We start from the raw sequence: 20,166 nt of genomic DNA, 5'->3' as shown, positions 1-20,166 counted from the left end.
AGTCAGGCTCAACTCTCTGATCCCGCTCCACAGAAAAGCAACAGCTTTCATTCACTAAAGCACAAATTCCTCCTTGAGAAGCTAGCAGAAAGTCCAGGGCAATGCCAGGGCTCTGCCCCACCATCCCACTAAAAGATGGCATTTCCTGATGCAGTGCCTGCAAAGCGTCTAAGGCTGAGTTGTCTATTTGTTGTGTTGGGGTCGAAGTTAATTTGGCCTTCTCAGGTTGTTCCACACCTAAGCAGGGTATGAAGCATTGAACAACTTGATGGAATCGGGTTAGTCTTTGAACCCAAGGGTTATTGACAGTCTGCTTCTGTCGCAGGGGATCATGGTCGTCTATTCTGAGGCACTTCTCTAACTCCCAGACAGCCACGGTTCCCAAGGACATGTTCTATCGCCATTTAGTAACACCCTATGACAACGCCGTCTGGTGTCCCCCCCGGAGTCAGGCTGTGAATGTTAGGCCTTTCTGTGGGGACGATGAATATATCCCATTGCCAGTTTGGGTTACGTACCTTTGACAACGGCTCAGCGACTCTGTCACATCCCAACGGTTCCAGGACAGAGGAAGACTTGCTAACGAAAAGCCAAACTCCCCAACCCGTGTATAGAGTCACAGTAGATAACGGAACCTGGTGGCTGACGGGAGAGGGCCGAGTACCCAACCAGTGTGGGGCCAATCATATGCAGGAAAACACGTGTACGTCAATGGCTGTCCAACTAATGCAGCAGCATCCACTGGCTACCTCGTGCCCACTGCCTCAGGTTAGTTTCTGCACCCATTTTTGCAATGCAGGTTACCGTGTTGTACTCCGGAATGTGTTCTGCTAATAATTGACACGTTCTCCGGCTGGGTGGAAGCTTGCCCTTCTAAACGCGATGACGCTACCAGAAGAGCGAAAAAGCTGCTGAAAGAATTTGTTCCCCGGTTTGGACCACCTGTGGTAATTGAGAGTGACCGAGGCACTCACTGTACAGCACTGATCATTTGCGATGCGTGCAAAGCTTTAAGCACTGAACAGCAATTGCACTGTGTGCATCACCCGCAATCAAGGGGGCCTGTGGAATGAAAGAATGCCGATGTGAAGACCTGCATTGCAAAAATGGGTGCAGAAACTAACCTCAAGTGGCCAGAGGCCCTCCCGATCCCACTGATGCATAGTTGAAACACGGCAAATGGAAAACATGGACTCTCACCATATCAAATCCTTACGGGAAGGCCTACGCTGCAGCCACCCACACCTCCAACTGAACCAAGAAACCTGACGTGAGAGGACGATCAACTGTCCGATTACTGTAGCAAACTAAGTGAGAGTTTTAGGTTTATACACCCAGAGGTGCATGACGCTCTTCCAGAACCCGCAGCTGAGCCCTGCCACCCCTGACAACCCGGTGACCGGGTATGTGTGCAAGGACACCAGAGAAAGAACGCTCTCCAGCCCTGACGGCAGGGATCTTACCAGATCTTATTAATCCCCAAGCTTGCTGTATGCTACAAAGGACTGCCCTCTTGGATACCTGCATCCCACTGCAAGGGAGTAGCAGCACCTGCAGAACCCAGCCCCACCAACCTCTCTTCTGAGCACGAGCAATCAGAACAGGAACCCCACTGTAATCCAGATATGACTTCCAGTTCCTCAGCCTCTCAAACCCCATGATATAACCTCAGGTCTTGAAAGAACCTGTGAGTCCTCTTCACATTGTTGCAGGCAAGAGCGAGCCACGGAGTAGTATGCCCTTTGAAAGAGCGTGTGTCTTGGCGGTGTCTGCGGTCCCTGCTATTGCACTGCGTAAAGTCTAAATGGTGCCCGTTGTGAAGAGGTGGCGACTTTTGGTAGGCTTCACAATCTACCTGAGCTCCACCTCAGCACACCTAGGATGGTATGACAACATGGTGGTCCGATGGATGCAAGGGCTGGCCAAGCCCACAAACCAGTCACAAGGTTGGTTCTGCGCTCATGCTCCTCTCGGCACCCCTGGGGAGATGCCAGCCCTCGCATTCCCCGATAATAACAGCTGGAGGCAGAAGTTTCATGACACGCACAGCTTCTCTAACTCCCAGACAGCCACGGTTCCCAAGGACATGTTCTATCGCCATTCAGTAACACCCTATGACAACACCGTCTGGTGTCCCCCCCGGAGTCAGGCTGTGAATGTTAGGCCTTTCTGTGGGGACGATGAATATATCCCATTGCCAGTTTGGGTTACGTACCTTTGACAACGGCTCAGCGACTCTGTCACATCCCAATGGCTCCAGGACAGCGGAAGACTTGCTAACGAAAAGCCAAACTCCCCAACCCGTGTATAGAGTCACAGTAGATAACGGAACCTGGTGGCTGACGGGAGAGGGCCGAGTACCCAACCAGTGTGGGGCCAGTCGTATGCAGGAAAACACGTGTACATCAACGGCTGTCCAACTAATGCAGCAGCATCCACTGGCTACCTCGTGCCCACTGTTCAGGGCTTTAGCAATTAAAGTGCCTCAGAATAGACGACCATGATCCTCTGCGAACTGTCAATAACCCTTGGGTTCAAAGACTAACCCGATTCCATCAAGTTGTTCAATGCTTCATACCCTGCTTAGGTGTGGAACAACCTGAGAAGACCAAATTAATACTTCGACCCCAACACAACAAATAGACAACTCAACCTTAGACGCTTTGCAGGCACTGCATCAGGAAATGCCATCTTTCAGTGGGGTGGTGGGGCAGAGCCCTGGCATTGCCCTGGACTTTCTGCTAGCTTCTCAAGGAGGAATTTGTGCTTTAGTGAATGAAAGCTGTTGCTTTTCTGTGGAGCGGGATCAGAGAGTTGAGCCTGACTTTGCCAAGATCCATGCAGGCCTACAAGGACGACGCATGCTGACAGTGGAGCAGCCACTTGACTGGAGGCGACGGGTGTCTAACCGAGGAGGATGGGTTGGTGAATGGTGAAGAGGACTCTAAGATTAGTGATTAGAGGAGCTCTGATCATTATAATTCGGCGTGTTCTTGGAAGGCTTAGTCACGGCTGTGCATCAGGATGTATCAAGTGACGCAAAAATACCACGCTCCCCACTGGTCAATCCCAACACGAGATGAAGGGAATCCGCAGACGAGTGTTGCAGACGCTGCAGAAGGAGCAAGGAGACATCCATGAGCTCACGAGCATGCAGTATGGAGGAGAGCGAGGCTGGAGAAGCCTCCCAGGGGGCAACGTGGAAGCACAAGAGCATCAACAGTAGCGAGACCGACTCCCAGGCGGGGACCAGCCCGGCCCCCCTCACTCTGCCATGTGGCTCACGGTGGCTCCGCTACAGACCAAACTGGTGCCAACCACCTGGACCAAACCACCTTTGAGGTGGCCCCTGGCCTTTGAGGGCAGCAGCCTGTGGTCCTGCCACATGATGCCAGCTCCTGGAGGAGCCGTCAGGGCACCAGAGCTGTCCTAGAAAACTCTACTCGCAGCAATTTCCTTTCAGCTTCTAGACATCCTTTCGGGAGGTATAGCCGCTGTCCGTCATCGTCTCATTGGCTATACGTACAGGGAGGAGCTGAGAGAGTGGGGGTTTTTTCCACTAGTAATGGCTTCAACTACCACCCGGCTCCATCCAGTCTGGCCTCGCTGCTCCACGGGGTTCAAGGGTGCACACAAGGCTCACGAGTTCGCCCCTGCTTGCTCCCAAGATGGCAGCGACCGGCAAAACGGAGTCGGTCTCGCTACAATAATCGGACAGTTGATAGTCTTCTCACATCAGCTTTCTTGGTTCAGCTGGAGGTGTGGGTGGCCGCAGCGTAGGCCTTCCCGTAACGATTTGATATGGTGAGAGTCCATGTTTTCAGTGTGCCGTGTTTCAGCTATGCATCAGTGGGATTGGGAGGGCCTCTGGCCACTTGAGGTTAGTTTCTGCACCCATTTTTGCAATGCAGGTCTTCACATCGGCATTCTTTCATTCCACAGGCCCCCTTGATTGCGGGTGATGCACACAGTGCAATTGCTGTTCAGTACTTAAAGCTTTGCACGCATCGCAAATGATCAGTGCCGTACAATGAGTGCCTCGGTCACTCTCAATTACCACAGGTGGTCCAAACCGGGGAACAAATTCTTTCAGCAGCTTTTTCGCTCTTCTGGTAGCGTCATCGCGTTTAGAAGGGTAAGCTTCCACCCAGCTGGAGAACGTGTCAGTTATTAGCAGAACACATTCCGGAGTACAACATTTAGGCATTTGCATAAAATCAACTCGTTAGCTAACAAATGGTCCATGGGGCCTGGGCTGAGCTGAAGGGATGGTCTGCTTCCCACGTTGTGGGCTAAACCAACAGGACAAGTACTACACTATTCTTGTGAACCTGAGGGAAAGAATGGTGCAAGCCAATCTTGGGCCAGGCAAGCAAGGTAAGGCAGGAGAGACTCCGAGGCGCAACCAGGGAGCCGTCCAGGGAGCACCCAAGAGTGTCAGTGTGCAAAGAACAGTGATGCCGCAACCAAATGTCCTTCTTGATTTGAGGGATGTTGTCCTGCAACTGCACAAGGTCTTGCAGGCGTGAGAAGGAGGTCTGATCTTTGGACAAGGAATAAATATAGCACTTGCAGACGGCAGACTGTGAAGGGCTGCATTTCTTGCAGACTGAGCTGCAAGAGCATTTCCAATGGCAACATCATCGCGGGAAGAGGCATGAGCTTGGCATTTCACAACAGCGACTGCTAAAGGGAGCTGTAAAGCACCTGAGAGAGTTGCTACGTATTGCTCATTACGAAGAGGAGTTCCTGCTGAGGTCAGAAGTCCCCTTTGTTTCCAAAGCTGTCTGGAGTCATGAGCAACTCCAAAGCCATTCCTAGGCACCAAATACATTGCAGCAGAGAGTCCTTTAGTGAGAATCCAGGCGCAAGTTCAAGCAGCCAGCTCAGCTACTTGTGCTCGTGTCCCACCAGGGAGAGCAAAGGCTTCTAGTACCTGATTTTGAGTACAGGCAGAAAATCCAGCTCCTAAGGTACCACGTGAATCTCGCAAGCAAGACCTGTCCACAAATAGGACAAGGTCAGGATTCGTTAAAGGAACACCTTTAGGATGCAGCCAGGGAGAGGAAAATAAGTCACCTAACAGGTTACAGTCATGAGGTTCGCCATCAGATGCAGTAGGTAAAAGAGAAGCAGGATTAAGAGCTGAGCATCGTTTCAGAGTGATAGCATCAGGAGATAAAAGTGCGCATTCATACTTTGTAGTATGACTAGTGTAGTACTTGTCCTGTTGGTTTAGCCCACAACGTGGGAAACAGACCATCCCTTCAGCTCAGCCCAGGCCCCATGGACCATTTGTTAGCTAACGAGTTGATTTTATGCAAATGCCTAAATGTTGTACTCCGGAATGTGTTCTCCTAATAATTGACACGTTCTCCAGCTGGGTGGAAGCTTACCCTTCTAAACGCGATGACGCTACCAGAAGAGCGAAAAAGCTGCTGAAAGAATTTGTTCCCCGGTTTGGACCACCTGTGGTAATTGAGAGTGACCGAGGCACTCACTGTACGGCACTGATCATTTGCGATGCGTGCAAAGCTTTAAGTACTGAACAGCAATTGCACTGTGTGCATTATCTGCAGGAGAAAGTGCTGGGGATGGCAGCAGGGTGGCAAAGGGGCAGCAGGAAGGGTTTTGGGGGGCCAGCCTTTGGAAGGGGTTTTCCCTGGCTCAGGGGGTCAGTTTGGGTTGTCCATCGGGGCTCGTTGTGTATCGCACACAGCCTGTGGTAGCCCCCATCCCCCTGCCCGGGTGCTGAGCACCCCGCGGCATGGCGGTCCCAGCACCCTGAGAGTGATGCCCACCTCCCCAGGGCGGCCCAAGAGCTTTGCCCCGGCCCAACAGCCGCTCTTCTCTGGGAATCGGGGTCTAAGACTTTAAGCAAGCACCACTTTGGTCCGTAGTGGAGCCACCGTGAGCCACACAGCAGAGCGAGAGCCTGCACGCTGCCAGCGGTATGCCCTGCTCCCGGGGGGCCGGGCTGGCCCCCGCCCCGGGGGCACACGAGCAAGGAGCAGCTGGCTCCACACAAGCTGCTGGAAACATCTGCATGCAATCGCCCTGTCATATCATTAAGAACCACAACTTTGGATACACCCAGGTTCTGCAACGCCTGCGCAGAGCTGGCACCGGGAGCCCCGGCAGCAATAAAAAGGAGGGGGAGCCGGCACCTGGACAGAGACCTGCGAGGAGCACATCCCGGGCATCAGCCAGCACCTCCCAGCCGCAGAGACCATGCAGGTGGCTGCCATCCTCCTGCTGCTCGCCCTGGCGCTGGCGACTCCCAGCTCCTCTGCTGAGCAGACGGTAAGGCGGCTGCAGGCCAGGCTGGACCCAGGCACTGCTGGCTGTCCCCTAGGGCTGGGTGCCGGGCACCCCATGCTGATTCCTTCTTTGCAGTGTGTCCTGACAGGACTTTGGTTCAATGACCTGGGCTCCAATATGACCATCAATTCTGTGAACAAAGCAGGCGAGTTCTCCGGCACGTACCACACGGCAGTGAAAGCCACCAGCAACGAAATCAAGATTTCTCCACTACAGGGATCCCAGCACCGTGAGAACAACAGCAACCAGCCCACCTTCGGATTCACCGTCAACTGGAGTTTCTCAGGTGCTTCACCCTTCCCCAGCCACCCCGTGGTGTCCCCAACAGCCCCTTGACCTTGCCTGCAATGTCCCTGATATCCTCTGCCCTCCCCGGAGATGCAACTGATGGTCCCCTGCCACCCCTGCGATGTCCCCATTGGTGCCCTCTCCTCCTCCAGGATGTCCTTGACCATCCCTTGCCCTCCCCTGCAATGTCCTGGATGGCGTCCTGCCCTCCCCTGTGGTTTCATGTCTCCTCAGTACAAGAGAGACACGGAGCTATTGGAGTGAGTCCAGCGTAGGGCTATGAAGAGGATGAGGGAACTGCAGCATCTGCCCTAAGCGGAAAGGCTGAGAGAGTTGGGTGTGTTCAGCCTGGAGAAGACAAGAGTGAGGGGGCATCTTATCAATGTGCTTAAGTATCTGAAGGGAGGGTGTCGAGAGGATGGGGCCAGAGTCTTTTCAGTGGTGCCCAGCGACAGCACAAGAGGCAACAGCCACAAACTGAAGCACAGGCAGTTTTGTCTGAACACGAGGAAAGACTTCTTTACTGTGAGGGAGACCAAGCACTGGTACAGGGTGCCCAGAGAGGTTGTGGAGTCTCCTTCTCTGGAGATATTCCAAGCCCGCCTGGACGCAACCCTGTGCAATGTGCTCTAGGTGACTCTGCTTGGGCGGGGGGGTTGGACTAGATGATCTCCAGAGGTCCCTTCCAACCTCAACCACTCTTTGACCCTGTGATCCTGCGATGGTCCCCTGTGATGTCTGTGACAGTGCTGCAACCTGCCCTGCAATGTCCCGGGCGGTGCCCTGCCCTCCCCCGTGCTGCCCCTGACGCTCCCCCAGCCCCAGCCCTGCAGCTGTTTGGGTAGCGGCACCTCCCAGGCCCCGTGTCCCGCTCACGTCTGGGGCAAGTCCCGTCCGGGGGGCGGAGGGGGCAGAGCCGGACCGCCGCCTTCCCCGTCCCGCGGGGCGGCTCACGCCTCCGCCCCGCGCTCTCCCCCCGCCTCTGCAGACGCCACCAGCGTCTTCGTGGGCCAGTGCTTCGTGGACAAGCACGGGGAGGAAATTTTGAAGACCGTGTGGCTCCTGCGAGAGCAGGTCGGCAGCCTCGGCGACGACTGGGAAGCCACCAGGTGAGCCCCGGGCGGAGCGGGCGGCGCGGCTGGGAGCCGGCGCAGGGCCCTCGGCGGCGGCCGCGTCTGCGGGCCCGTTGCCGCCGGGCGCCTCTGCCCTGACCGCGCTCCGCCCGCTCCGTCCCGCAGAGTCGGCGTCAACGTCTTCACCCGCCAACCGGTGCGCAGGGAGTGAGGAGCCGCGGGCGGCGCTGCCCCCCCGCCGCCGCCGAAGCCCCCCTACGCCGCCGGAGCCCCCCCCCCGCCCCCCCCCGCCCCCAATAAAGCTTTTCTGCAAACGGCCGCCTGCTCTCGTCGCTCCGCGCCGTCCCGCGGGCCCACGGCCGGGGGGAGCGGGGGGGGAGAGACGCCGTCTGGCAGCCGAGCCCCCGCCACAAAGGGCGCCGGAGCCGGAGCCCGGGCGAGGCGCGGCGAGCAGGGACTGCCCCGGCGCCCGGCGCCCCTTGCCGGGGGCTCCGGGGCCGCGCGGGGGCGGCAGGACGGCCCGCGCCCGGGGAAGCGCCGGGGGCTCCGTGTTGCCGAAGCCGAAACGCCTCCCTCTGCGGGGCTCCCTGAGGGCAGCGGGAGCCCGAGTGACAGCACGGGAAATGGCTGAAGAACAGCTGAGAAAAGCCGGTGGAAGACTGCGTCGCTTCAGACTCTCTGGCTAGCAACAAACACGGCATAAGGAGACTTTTAGAACTACAGAATTAAAGCCATTTTTAAAAGCCCTGCGTTACCATGATTAGTTGTCAGCATTAAAATACAAAATTCCAAAACACCGGGGATATTTCTTTGTAAACCAAACAGCTTTCCTCCACTGAAAGCCAGCTTGGCAAGAGCGTAGCACCATCCTAGGTGTGCCTAGGCAGAGCTCAGGTAGCTTGTGAAGCCTACCAAAAGTATCCCCCCACTTCATGGCTGACTAAGGGAGCTGCTGCGGCAGCAAGCCTGCTCTTGGTGGTCCCGTCTCCTTAGCCTGCAATAATGCCAAAGCAAAGGATTTCCAGGCCTTACCTTGCTCTTTGCAAAACCAGGAATTCCTTGGCTCCCCTTTCTTACAGCGAGCTTACTTTACCTCCCTCACGCTCACTCCTCCAGGCTCTCGTTAAAAAAAAGGAAGCCTCGCTTGTCTGGCGATCATCCAGGAGCTTACAGGCAGTCCTCACTCCGATTCCCGATGGAAAGTTTAAAAGGTCTCCTACCTTTGAGGTGGTCCCTGGCCTTTGAGGGCAGCAGCCTGTGGTCCTGCCACATGATGCCAGCTCCTGGAGGAGCCGTCAGGGCACCAGAGCTCTCCTAGAAAACTCTACTCGCAGCAATTTCCTTTCGGCTTCTAGACATCCTTTCGGGAGGTATAGCCGCTGTCCGTCATCGTCTCATTGGCTATACATACAGGGAGGAGCTGAGAGAGTGGGGTTTTTTTCCACTAGTAATCGCTTCAACTACCACCCGGCTCCATCCAGTCTGGCCTCGCTGCTCCACGGGGTTCAAGGGTGCACACAAGGCTCACGAGTTCGCCCCTGCTCGCTCCCAAGATGGCAGCGACCAGCAAAACGGAGTCGGTCTCGCTACAATAATCGGACAGTTGATAGTCTTCTCACATCAGCTTTCTTGGTTCAGCTGGAGGTGTGGGTGGCCGCAGCGTAGGCCTTCCCGTAAGGATTTGATATGGTGAGAGTCCATGTTTTCAGTGTGCCGTGTTTCAGCTATGCATCAGTGGGATTGGGAGGGCCTCTGGCCACTTGAGGTTAGTTTCTGCACCCATTTTTGCAATGCAGGTCTTCACATCGGCATTCTTTCATTCCACAGGCCCCCTTGATTGCGGGTGATGCACACAGTGCAATTGCTGTTCAGTACTTAAAGCTTTGCACGCATTGCAAATGATCAGTGCCGTACAATGAGTGCCTCGGTCACTCTCAATTACCACAGGTGGTCCAAACCGGGGAACAAATTCTTTCAGCAGCTTTTTCGCTCTTCTGGTAGCGTCATCGCGTTTAGAAGGGTAAGCTTCCACCCAGCTGGAGAACGTGTCAGTTATTAGCAGAACACATTCCGGAGTACAACATTTAGGCATTTGCATAAAATCAACTCGTTAGCTAACAAATGGTCCATGGGGCCTGGGCTGAGCTGAAGGGATGGTCTGCTTCCCACGTTGTGGGCTAAACCAACAGGACAAGTACTACACTATTCTTGTGAACCTGAGGGAAAGAATGGTGCAAGCCAATCTTGGGCCAGGCAAGCAAGGTAAGGCAGGAGAGACTCCGAGGCGCAACCAGGGAGCCGTCCAGGGAGCACCCAAGAGTGTCAGTGTGCAAAGAACAGTGATGCCGCAACCAAATGTCCTTCTTGATTTGAGGGATGTTGTCCTGCAACTGCACAAGGTCTTGCAGGCGTGAGAAGGAGGTCTGATCTTTGGACAAGGAATAAATATAGCACTTGCAGACGGCAGACTGTGAAGGGCTGCATTTCTTGCAGACTGAGCTGCAAGAGCATTTCCAATGGCAACATCATCGCGGGAAGAGGCATGAGCTTGGCATTTCACAACAGCGACTGCTAAAGGGAGCTGTAAAGCACCTGAGAGAGTTGCTACGTATTGCTCATTACGAAGAGGAGTTCCTGCTGAGGTCAGAAGTCCCCTTTGTTTCCAAAGCTGTCTGGAGTCATGAGCAACTCCAAAGCCATTCCTAGGCACCAAATACATTGCAGCAGAGAGTCCTTTAGTGAGAATCCAGGCGCGAGTTCAAGCAGCCAGCTCAGCTACTTGTGCTCGTGTCCCACCAGGGAGAGCAAAGGCTTCTAGTACCTGATTTTGAGTACAGGCAGAAAATCCAGCTCCTAAGGTACCACGTGAATCTCGCAAGCAAGACCTGTCCACAAATAGGACAAGGTCAGGATTCGTTAAAGGAACACCTTTAGGATGCAGCCAGGGAGAGGAAAATAAGTCACCTAACAGGTTACAGTCATGAGGTTCGCCATCAGATGCAGTAGGTAAAAGAGAAGCAGGATTAAGAGCTGAGCATCGTTTCAGAGTGATAGCATCAGGAGATAAAAGTGCGCATTCATACTTTGTAGTATGACTAGTGTAGTACTTGTCCTGTTGGTTTAGCCCACAACGTGGGAAACAGACCATCCCTTCAGCTCAGCCCAGGCCCCATGGACCATTTGTTAGCTAACGAGTTGATTTTATGCAAATGCCTAAATGTTGTACTCCGGAATGTGTTCTCCTAATAATTGACACGTTCTCCAGCTGGGTGGAAGCTTACCCTTCTAAACGCGATGACGCTACCAGAAGAGCGAAAAAGCTGCTGAAAGAATTTGTTCCCCGGTTTGGACCACCTGTGGTAATTGAGAGTGACCGAGGCACTCATTGTACGGCACTGATCATTTGCGATGCGTGCAAAGCTTTAAGTACTGAACAGCAATTGCACTGTGTGCATTATCTGCAGGAGAAAGTGCTGGGGATGGCAGCAGGGTGGCAAAGGGGCAGCAGGAAGGGTTTTGGGGGGCCAGCCTTTGGAAGGGGTTTTCCCTGGCTCAGGGGGTCAGTTTGGGTTGTCCATCGGGGCTCGTTGTGTATCGCACACAGCCTGTGGTAGCCCCCATCCCCCTGCCCGGGTGCTGAGCACCCCGCGGCATGGCGGTCCCAGCACCCTGAGAGTGATGCCCACCTTCCCAGGGCGGCCCAAGAGCTTTGCCCCGGCCCAACAGCCGCTCTTCTCTGGGAATCGGGGTCTAAGACTTTAAGCAAGCACCACTTTGGTCCGTAGTGGAGCCACCGTGAGCCACACAGCAGAGCGAGAGCCTGCACGCTGCCAGCGGTATGCCCTGCTCCCGGGGGGCCGGGCTGGCCCCCGCCCCGGGGGCACACGAGCAAGGAGCAGCTGGCTCCACACAAGCTGCTGGAAACATCTGCATGCAATTGCCCTGTCATATCGTTAAGAACCACAACTTTGGATACACCCAGGTTCTGCAACGCCTGCGCAGAGCTGGCACCGGGAGCCCCGGCAGCAATAAAAAGGAGGGGGAGCCGGCACCTGGACAGAGACCTGCGAGGAGCACATCCCGGGCATCAGCCAGCACCTCCCAGCCGCAGAGACCATGCAGGTGGCTGCCATCCTCCTGCTGCTCGCCCTGGCGCTGGCGACTCCCAGCTCCTCTGCTGAGCAGACGGTAAGGCGGCTGCAGGCCAGGCTGGACCCAGGCACTGCTGGCTGTCCCCTAGGGCTGGGTGCCGGGCACCCCATGCTGATTCCTTCTTTGCAGTGTGTCCTGACAGGACTTTGGTTCAATGACCTGGGCTCCAATATGACCATCAATTCTGTGAACAAAGCAGGCGAGTTCTCCGGCACGTACCACACGGCAGTGAAAGCCACCAGCAACGAAATCAAGATTTCTCCACTACAGGGATCCCAGCACCGTGAGAACAACAGCAACCAGCCCACCTTCGGATTCACCGTCAACTGGAGTTTCTCAGGTGCTTCACCCTTCCCCAGCCACCCCGTGGTGTCCCCAACAGCCCCTTGACCTTGCCTGCAATGTCCCTGATATCCTCTGCCCTCCCCGGAGATGCAACTGATGGTCCCCTGCCACCCCTGCGATGTCCCCATTGGTGCCCTCTCCTCCTCCAGGATGTCCTTGACCATCCCTTGCCCTCCCCTGCAATGTCCTGGATGGCGTCCTGCCCTCCCCTGTGGTTTCATGTCTCCTCAGTACAAGAGAGACACGGAGCTATTGGAGTGAGTCCAGCGTAGGGCTATGAAGAGGATGAGGGAACTGCAGCATCTGCCCTAAGCGGAAAGGCTGAGAGAGTTGGGTGTGTTCAGCCTGGAGAAGACAAGAGTGAGGGGGCATCTTATCAATGTGCTTAAGTATCTGAAGGGAGGGTGTCGAGAGGATGGGGCCAGAGTCTTTTCAGTGGTGCCCAGCGACAGCACAAGAGGCAACAGCCACAAACTGAAGCACAGGCAGTTTTGTCTGAACACGAGGAAAGACTTCTTTACTGTGAGGGAGACCAAGCACTGGTACAGGGTGCCCAGAGAGGTTGTGGAGTCTCCTTCTCTGGAGATATTCCAAGCCCGCCTGGACGCAACCCTGTGCAATGTGCTCTAGGTGACTCTGCTTGGGCGGGGGGGTTGGACTAGATGATCTCCAGAGGTCCCTTCCAACCTCAACCACTCTTTGACCCTGTGATCCTGCGATGGTCCCCTGTGATGTCTGTGACAGTGCTGCAACCTGCCCTGCAATGTCCCGGGCGGTGCCCTGCCCTCCCCCGTGCTGCCCCTGACGCTCCCCCAGCCCCAGCCCTGCAGCTGTTTGGGTAGCGGCACCTCCCAGGCCCCGTGTCCCGCTCACGTCTGGGGCAAGTCCCGTCCGGGGGGCGGAGGGGGCAGAGCCGGACCGCCGCCTTCCCCGTCCCGCGGGGCGGCTCACGCCTCCGCCCCGCGCTCTCCCCCCGCCTCTGCAGACGCCACCAGCGTCTTCGTGGGCCAGTGCTTCGTGGACAAGCACGGGGAGGAAATTTTGAAGACCGTGTGGCTCCTGCGAGAGCAGGTCGGCAGCCTCGGCGACGACTGGAAAGCCACCAGGTGAGCCCCGGGCGGAGCGGGCGGCGCGGCTGGGAGCCGGCGCAGGGCCCTCGGCGGCGGCCGCGTCTGCGGGCCCGTTGCCGCCGGGCGCCTCTGCCCTGACCGCGCTCCGCCCGCTCCGTCCCGCAGAGTCGGCGTCAACGTCTTCACCCGCCAACCGGTGCGCAGGGAGTGAGGAGCCGCGGGCGGCGCTGCCCCCCCGCCGCCGCCGAAGCCCCCCTACGCCGCCGGAGCCCCCCCCCGCCCCCCCCCGCCCCCAATAAAGCTTTTCTGCAAACGGCCGCCTGCTCTCGTCGCTCCGCGCCGTCCCGCGGGCCCACGGCCGGGGGGAGCGGGGGGGGAGAGACGCCGTCTGGCAGCCGAGCCCCCGCCACAAAGGGCGCCGGAGCCGGAGCCCGGGCGAGGCGCGGCGAGCAGGGACTGCCCCGGCGCCCGGCGCCCCTTGCCGGGGGCTCCGGGGCCGCGCGGGGGCGGCAGGACGGCCCGCGCCCGGGGAAGCGCCGGGGGCTCCGTGTTGCCGAAGCCGAAACGCCTCCCTCTGCGGGGCTCCCTGAGGGCAGCGGGAGCCCGAGTGACAGCACGGGAAATGGCTGAAGAACAGCTGAGAAAAGCCGGTGGAAGACTGCGTCGCTTCAGACTCTCTGGCTAGCAACAAACACGGCATAAGGAGACTTTTAGAACTACAGAATTAAAGCCATTTTTAAAAGCCCTGCGTTACCATGATTAGTTGTCAGCATTAAAATACAAAATTCCAAAACACCGGGGATATTTCTTTGTAAACCAAACAGCTTTCCTCCACTGAAAGCCAGCTTGGCAAGAGCGTAGCACCATCCTAGGTGTGCCTAGGCAGAGCTCAGGTAGCTTGTGAAGCCTACCAAAAGTATCCCCCCACTTCATGGCTGACTAAGGGAGCTGCTGCGGCAGCAAGCCTGCTCTTGGTGGTCCCGTCTCCTTAGCCTGCAATAATGCCAAAGCAAAGGATTTCCAGGCCTTACCTTGCTCTTTGCAAAACCAGGAATTCCTTGGCTCCCCTTTCTTACAGCGAGCTTACTTTACCTCCCTCACGCTCACTCCTCCAGGCTCTCGTTAAAAAAAAGGAAGCCTCGCTTGTCTGGCGATCATCCAGGAGCTTACAGGCAGTCCTCACTCCGATTCCCGATGGAAAGTTTAAAAGGTCTCCTACCTTTGAGGTGGTCCCTGGCCTTTGAGGGCAGCAGCCTGTGGTCCTGCCACATGATGCCAGCTCCTGGAGGAGCCGTCAGGGCACCAGAGCTCTCCTAGAAAACTCTACTCGCAGCAATTTCCTTTCGGCTTCTAGACATCCTTTCGGGAGGTATAGCCGCTGTCCGTCATCGTCTCATTGGCTATACATACAGGGAGGAGCTGAGAGAGTGGGGTTTTTTTCCACTAGTAATCGCTTCAACTACCACCCGGCTCCATCCAGTCTGGCCTCGCTGCTCCACGGGGTTCAAGGGTGCACACAAGGCTCACGAGTTCGCCCCTGCTCGCTCCCAAGATGGCAGCGACCAGCAAAACGGAGTCGGTCTCGCTACAATAATCGGACAGTTGATAGTCTTCTCACATCAGCTTTCTTGGTTCAGCTGGAGGTGTGGGTGGCCGCAGCGTAGGCCTTCCCGTAAGGATTTGATATGGTGAGAGTCCATGTTTTCAGTGTGCCGTGTTTCAGCTATGCATCAGTGGGATTGGGAGGGCCTCTGGCCACTTGAGGTTAGTTTCTGCACCCATTTTTGCAATGCAGGTCTTCACATCGGCATTCTTTCATTCCACAGGCCCCCTTGATTGCGGGTGATGCACACAGTGCAATTGCTGTTCAGTACTTAAAGCTTTGCACGCATTGCAAATGATCAGTGCCGTACAATGAGTGCCTCGGTCACTCTCAATTACCACAGGTGGTCCAAACCGGGGAACAAATTCTTTCAGCAGCTTTTTCGCTCTTCTGGTAGCGTCATCGCGTTTAGAAGGGTAAGCTTCCACCCAGCTGGAGAACGTGTCAGTTATTAGCAGAACACATTCCGGAGTACAACATTTAGGCATTTGCATAAAATCAACTCGTTAGCTAACAAATGGTCCATGGGGCCTGGGCTGAGCTGAAGGGATGGTCTGCTTCCCACGTTGTGGGCTAAACCAACAGGACAAGTACTACACTATTCTTGTGAACCTGAGGGAAAGAATGGTGCAAGCCAATCTTGGGCCAGGCAAGCAAGGTAAGGCAGGAGAGACTCCGAGGCGCAACCAGGGAGCCGTCCAGGGAGCACCCAAGAGTGTCAGTGTGCAAAGAACAGTGATGCCGCAACCAAATGTCCTTCTTGATTTGAGGGATGTTGTCCTGCAACTGCACAAGGTCTTGCAGGCGTGAGAAGGAGGTCTGATCTTTGGACAAGGAATAAATATAGCACTTGCAGACGGCAGACTGTGAAGGGCTGCATTTCTTGCAGACTGAGCTGCAAGAGCATTTCCAATGGCAACATCATCGCGGGAAGAGGCATGAGCTTGGCATTTCACAACAGCGACTGCTAAAGGGAGCTGTAAAGCACCTGAGAGAGTTGCTACGTATTGCTCATTACGAAGAGGAGTTCCTGCTGAGGTCAGAAGTCCCCTTTGTTTCCAAAGCTGTCTGGAGTCATGAGCAACTCCAAAGCCATTCCTAGGCACCAAATACATTGCAGCAGAGAGTCCTTTAGTGAGAATCCAGGCGCGAGTTCAAGCAGCCAGCTCAGCTACTTGTGCTCGTGTCCCACCAGGGAGAGCAAAGGCTTCTAGTACCTGATTTTGAGTACAGGCAGAAAATCCAGCTCCTAAGGTACCACGTGAATCTCGCAAGCAAGACCTGTCCACAAATAGGACAAGGTCAGGATTCGTTAAAGGAACACCTTTAGGATGCAGCCAGGGAGAGGAAAATAAGTCACCTAACAGGTTACAGTCATGAGGTTCGCCATCAGATGCAGTAGGTAAAAGAGAAGCAGGATTAAGAGCTGAGCATCGTTTCAGAGTGATAGCATCAGGAGATAAAAGTGCGCATTCATACTTTGTAGTATGACTAGTGTAGTACTTGTCCTGTTGGTTTAGCCCACAACGTGGGAAACAGACCATCCCTTCAGCTCAGCCCAGGCCCCATGGACCATTTGTTAGCTAACGAGTTGATTTTATGCAAATGCCTAAATGTTGTACTCCGGAATGTGTTCTCCTAATAATTGACACGTTCTCCAGCTGGGTGGAAGCTTACCCTTCTAAACGCGATGACGCTACCAGAAGAGCGAAAAAGCTGCTGAAAGAATTTGTTCCCCGGTTTGGACCACCTGTGGTAATTGAGAGTGACCGAGGCACTCATTGTACGGCACTGATCATTTGCGATGCGTGCAAAGCTTTAAGTACTGAACAGCAATTGCACTGTGTGCATTATCTGCAGGAGAAAGTGCTGGGGATGGCAGCAGGGTGGCAAAGGGGCAGCAGGAAGGGTTTTGGGGGGCCAGCCTTTGGAAGGGGTTTTCCCTGGCTCAGGGGGTCAGTTTGGGTTGTCCATCGGGGCTCGTTGTGTATCGCACACAGCCTGTGGTAGCCCCCATCCCCCTGCCCGGGTGCTGAGCACCCCGCGGCATGGCGGTCCCAGCACCCTGAGAGTGATGCCCACCTTCCCAGGGCGGCCCAAGAGCTTTGCCCCGGCCCAACAGCCGCTCTTCTCTGGGAATCGGGGTCTAAGACTTTAAGCAAGCACCACTTTGGTCCGTAGTGGAGCCACCGTGAGCCACACAGCAGAGCGAGAGCCTGCACGCTGCCAGCGGTATGCCCTGCTCCCGGGGGGCCGGGCTGGCCCCCGCCCCGGGGGCACACGAGCAAGGAGCAGCTGGCTCCACACAAGCTGCTGGAAACATCTGCATGCAATTGCCCTGTCATATCGTTAAGAACCACAACTTTGGATACACCCAGGTTCTGCAACGCCTGCGCAGAGCTGGCACCGGGAGCCCCGGCAGCAATAAAAAGGAGGGGGAGCCGGCACCTGGACAGAGACCTGCGAGGAGCACATCCCGGGCATCAGCCAGCACCTCCCAGCCGCAGAGACCATGCAGGTGGCTGCCATCCTCCTGCTGCTCGCCCTGGCGCTGGCGACTCCCAGCTCCTCTGCTGAGCAGACGGTAAGGCGGCTGCAGGCCAGGCTGGACCCAGGCACTGCTGGCTGTCCCCTAGGGCTGGGTGCCGGGCACCCCATGCTGATTCCTTCTTTGCAGTGTGTCCTGACAGGACTTTGGTTCAATGACCTGGGCTCCAATATGACCATCAATTCTGTGAACAAAGCAGGCGAGTTCTCCGGCACGTACCACACGGCAGTGAAAGCCACCAGCAACGAAATCAAGATTTCTCCACTACAGGGATCCCAGCACCGTGAGAACAACAGCAACCAGCCCACCTTCGGATTCACCGTCAACTGGAGTTTCTCAGGTGCTTCACCCTTCCCCAGCCACCCCGTGGTGTCCCCAACAGCCCCTTGACCTTGCCTGCAATGTCCCTGATATCCTCTGCCCTCCCCGGAGATGCAACTGATGGTCCCCTGCCACCCCTGCGATGTCCCCATTGGTGCCCTCTCCTCCTCCAGGATGTCCTTGACCATCCCTTGCCCTCCCCTGCAATGTCCTGGATGGCGTCCTGCCCTCCCCTGTGGTTTCATGTCTCCTCAGTACAAGAGAGACACGGAGCTATTGGAGTGAGTCCAGCGTAGGGCTATGAAGAGGATGAGGGAACTGCAGCATCTGCCCTAAGCGGAAAGGCTGAGAGAGTTGGGTGTGTTCAGCCTGGAGAAGACAAGAGTGAGGGGGCATCTTATCAATGTGCTTAAGTATCTGAAGGGAGGGTGTCGAGAGGATGGGGCCAGAGTCTTTTCAGTGGTGCCCAGCGACAGCACAAGAGGCAACAGCCACAAACTGAAGCACAGGCAGTTTTGTCTGAACACGAGGAAAGACTTCTTTACTGTGAGGGAGACCAAGCACTGGTACAGGGTGCCCAGAGAGGTTGTGGAGTCTCCTTCTCTGGAGATATTCCAAGCCCGCCTGGACGCAACCCTGTGCAATGTGCTCTAGGTGACTCTGCTTGGGCGGGGGGGTTGGACTAGATGATCTCCAGAGGTCCCTTCCAACCTCAACCACTCTTTGACCCTGTGATCCTGCGATGGTCCCCTGTGATGTCTGTGACAGTGCTGCAACCTGCCCTGCAATGTCCCGGGCGGTGCCCTGCCCTCCCCCGTGCTGCCCCTGACGCTCCCCCAGCCCCAGCCCTGCAGCTGTTTGGGTAGCGGCACCTCCCAGGCCCCGTGTCCCGCTCACGTCTGGGGCAAGTCCCGTCCGGGGGGCGGAGGGGGCAGAGCCGGACCGCCGCCTTCCCCGTCCCGCGGGGCGGCTCACGCCTCCGCCCCGCGCTCTCCCCCCGCCTCTGCAGACGCCACCAGCGTCTTCGTGGGCCAGTGCTTCGTGGACAAGCACGGGGAGGAAATTTTGAAGACCGTGTGGCTCCTGCGAGAGCAGGTCGGCAGCCTCGGCGACGACTGGAAAGCCACCAGGTGAGCCCCGGGCGGAGCGGGCGGCGCGGCTGGGAGCCGGCGCAGGGCCCTCGGCGGCGGCCGCGTCTGCGGGCCCGCTGCCGCCGGGCGCCTCTGCCCTGACCGCGCTCCGCCCGCTCCGTCCCGCAGAGTCGGCGTCAACGTCTTCACCCGCCAACCGGTGCGCAGGGAGTGAGGAGCCGCGGGCGGCGCTGCCCCCCCGCCGCCGCCGAAGCCCCCCTACGCCGCCGGAGCCCCCCCCCGCCCCCCCCCGCCCCCAATAAAGCTTTTCTGCAAACGGCCGCCTGCTCTCGTCGCTCCGCGCCGTCCCGCGGGCCCACGGCCGGGGGGAGCGGGGGGGGAGAGACGCCGTCTGGCAGCCGAGCCCCCGCCACAAAGGGCGCCGGAGCCGGAGCCCGGGCGAGGCGCGGCGAGCAGGGACTGCCCCGGCGCCCGGCGCCCCTTGCCGGGGGCTCCGGGGCCGCGCGGGGGCGGCAGGACGGCCCGCGCCCGGGGAAGCGCCGGGGGCTCCGTGTTGCCGAAGCCGAAACGCCTCCCTCTGCGGGGCTCCCTGAGGGCAGCGGGAGCCCGAGTGACAGCACGGGAAATGGCTGAAGAACAGCTGAGAAAAGCCGGTGGAAGACTGCGTCGCTTCAGACTCTCTGGCTAGCAACAAACACGGCATAAGGAGACTTTTAGAACTACAGAATTAAAGCCATTTTTAAAAGCCCTGCGTTACCATGATTAGTTGTCAGCATTAAAATACAAAATTCCAAAACACCGGGGATATTTCTTTGTAAACCAAACAGCTTTCCTCCACTGAAAGCCAGCTTGGCAAGAGCGTAGCACCATCCTAGGTGTGCCTAGGCAGAGCTCAGGTAGCTTGTGAAGCCTACCAAAAGTATCCCCCCACTTCATGGCTGACTAAGGGAGCTGCTGCGGCAGCAAGCCTGCTCTTGGTGGTCCCGTCTCCTTAGCCTGCAATAATGCCAAAGCAAAGGATTTCCAGGCCTTACCTTGCTCTTTGCAAAACCAGGAATTCCTTGGCTCCCCTTTCTTACAGCGAGCTTACTTTACCTCCCTCACGCTCACTCCTCCAGGCTCTCGTTAAAAAAAAGGAAGCCTCGCTTGTCTGGCGATCATCCAGGAGCTTACAGGCAGTCCTCACTCCGATTCCCGATGGAAAGTTTAAAAGGTCTCCTACCTTTGAGGTGGTCCCTGGCCTTTGAGGGCAGCAGCCTGTGGTCCTGCCACATGATGCCAGCTCCTGGAGGAGCCGTCAGGGCACCAGAGCTCTCCTAGAAAACTCTACTCGCAGCAATTTCCTTTCGGCTTC

At 56.8% G+C, this 20,166-nt stretch overlaps 3 protein-coding genes across 3 annotated transcripts; all 3 read left to right on the top strand.

Moving 5' to 3' along the window:
* Positions 1–6,106: 6,106 nt before the first annotated feature.
* Positions 6,107–7,965, top strand: LOC135324771 (avidin-like). Its single transcript, XM_064501678.1, has 4 exons — positions 6,107–6,303; positions 6,397–6,607; positions 7,598–7,718; positions 7,848–7,965. The coding sequence occupies exons 1-4, from the start codon at positions 6,232–6,234 to the stop codon at positions 7,891–7,893; spliced, it is 450 nt and encodes a 149-aa protein (XP_064357748.1). The 5' UTR covers positions 6,107–6,231; the 3' UTR covers positions 7,894–7,965.
* Positions 7,966–11,670: 3,705 nt separating this feature from the next.
* Positions 11,671–13,959, top strand: LOC135324726 (avidin-like). The gene is made up of 4 exons (XM_064501583.1): positions 11,671–11,870; positions 11,964–12,174; positions 13,165–13,285; positions 13,415–13,959. The coding sequence occupies exons 1-4, from the start codon at positions 11,799–11,801 to the stop codon at positions 13,458–13,460; spliced, it is 450 nt and encodes a 149-aa protein (XP_064357653.1). The 5' UTR covers positions 11,671–11,798; the 3' UTR covers positions 13,461–13,959.
* A 3,277-nt stretch (positions 13,960–17,236) lies between these two features.
* On the top strand, positions 17,237–19,525 carry LOC135324738 (avidin-like). The gene is made up of 4 exons (XM_064501605.1): positions 17,237–17,436; positions 17,530–17,740; positions 18,731–18,851; positions 18,981–19,525. The coding sequence occupies exons 1-4, from the start codon at positions 17,365–17,367 to the stop codon at positions 19,024–19,026; spliced, it is 450 nt and encodes a 149-aa protein (XP_064357675.1). The 5' UTR covers positions 17,237–17,364; the 3' UTR covers positions 19,027–19,525.
* The last annotated feature ends 641 nt before the right edge of the window (positions 19,526–20,166 follow it).

This window comes from Dromaius novaehollandiae, chromosome Z (assembly GCF_036370855.1).
Source record: "Dromaius novaehollandiae isolate bDroNov1 chromosome Z, bDroNov1.hap1, whole genome shotgun sequence".
Lineage (NCBI taxonomy): Eukaryota > Metazoa > Chordata > Aves > Casuariiformes > Dromaiidae > Dromaius > Dromaius novaehollandiae.
Note: the sequence above shows the minus strand (reverse complement) of the source record. Positions and strands in the feature narration are given on the sequence as shown.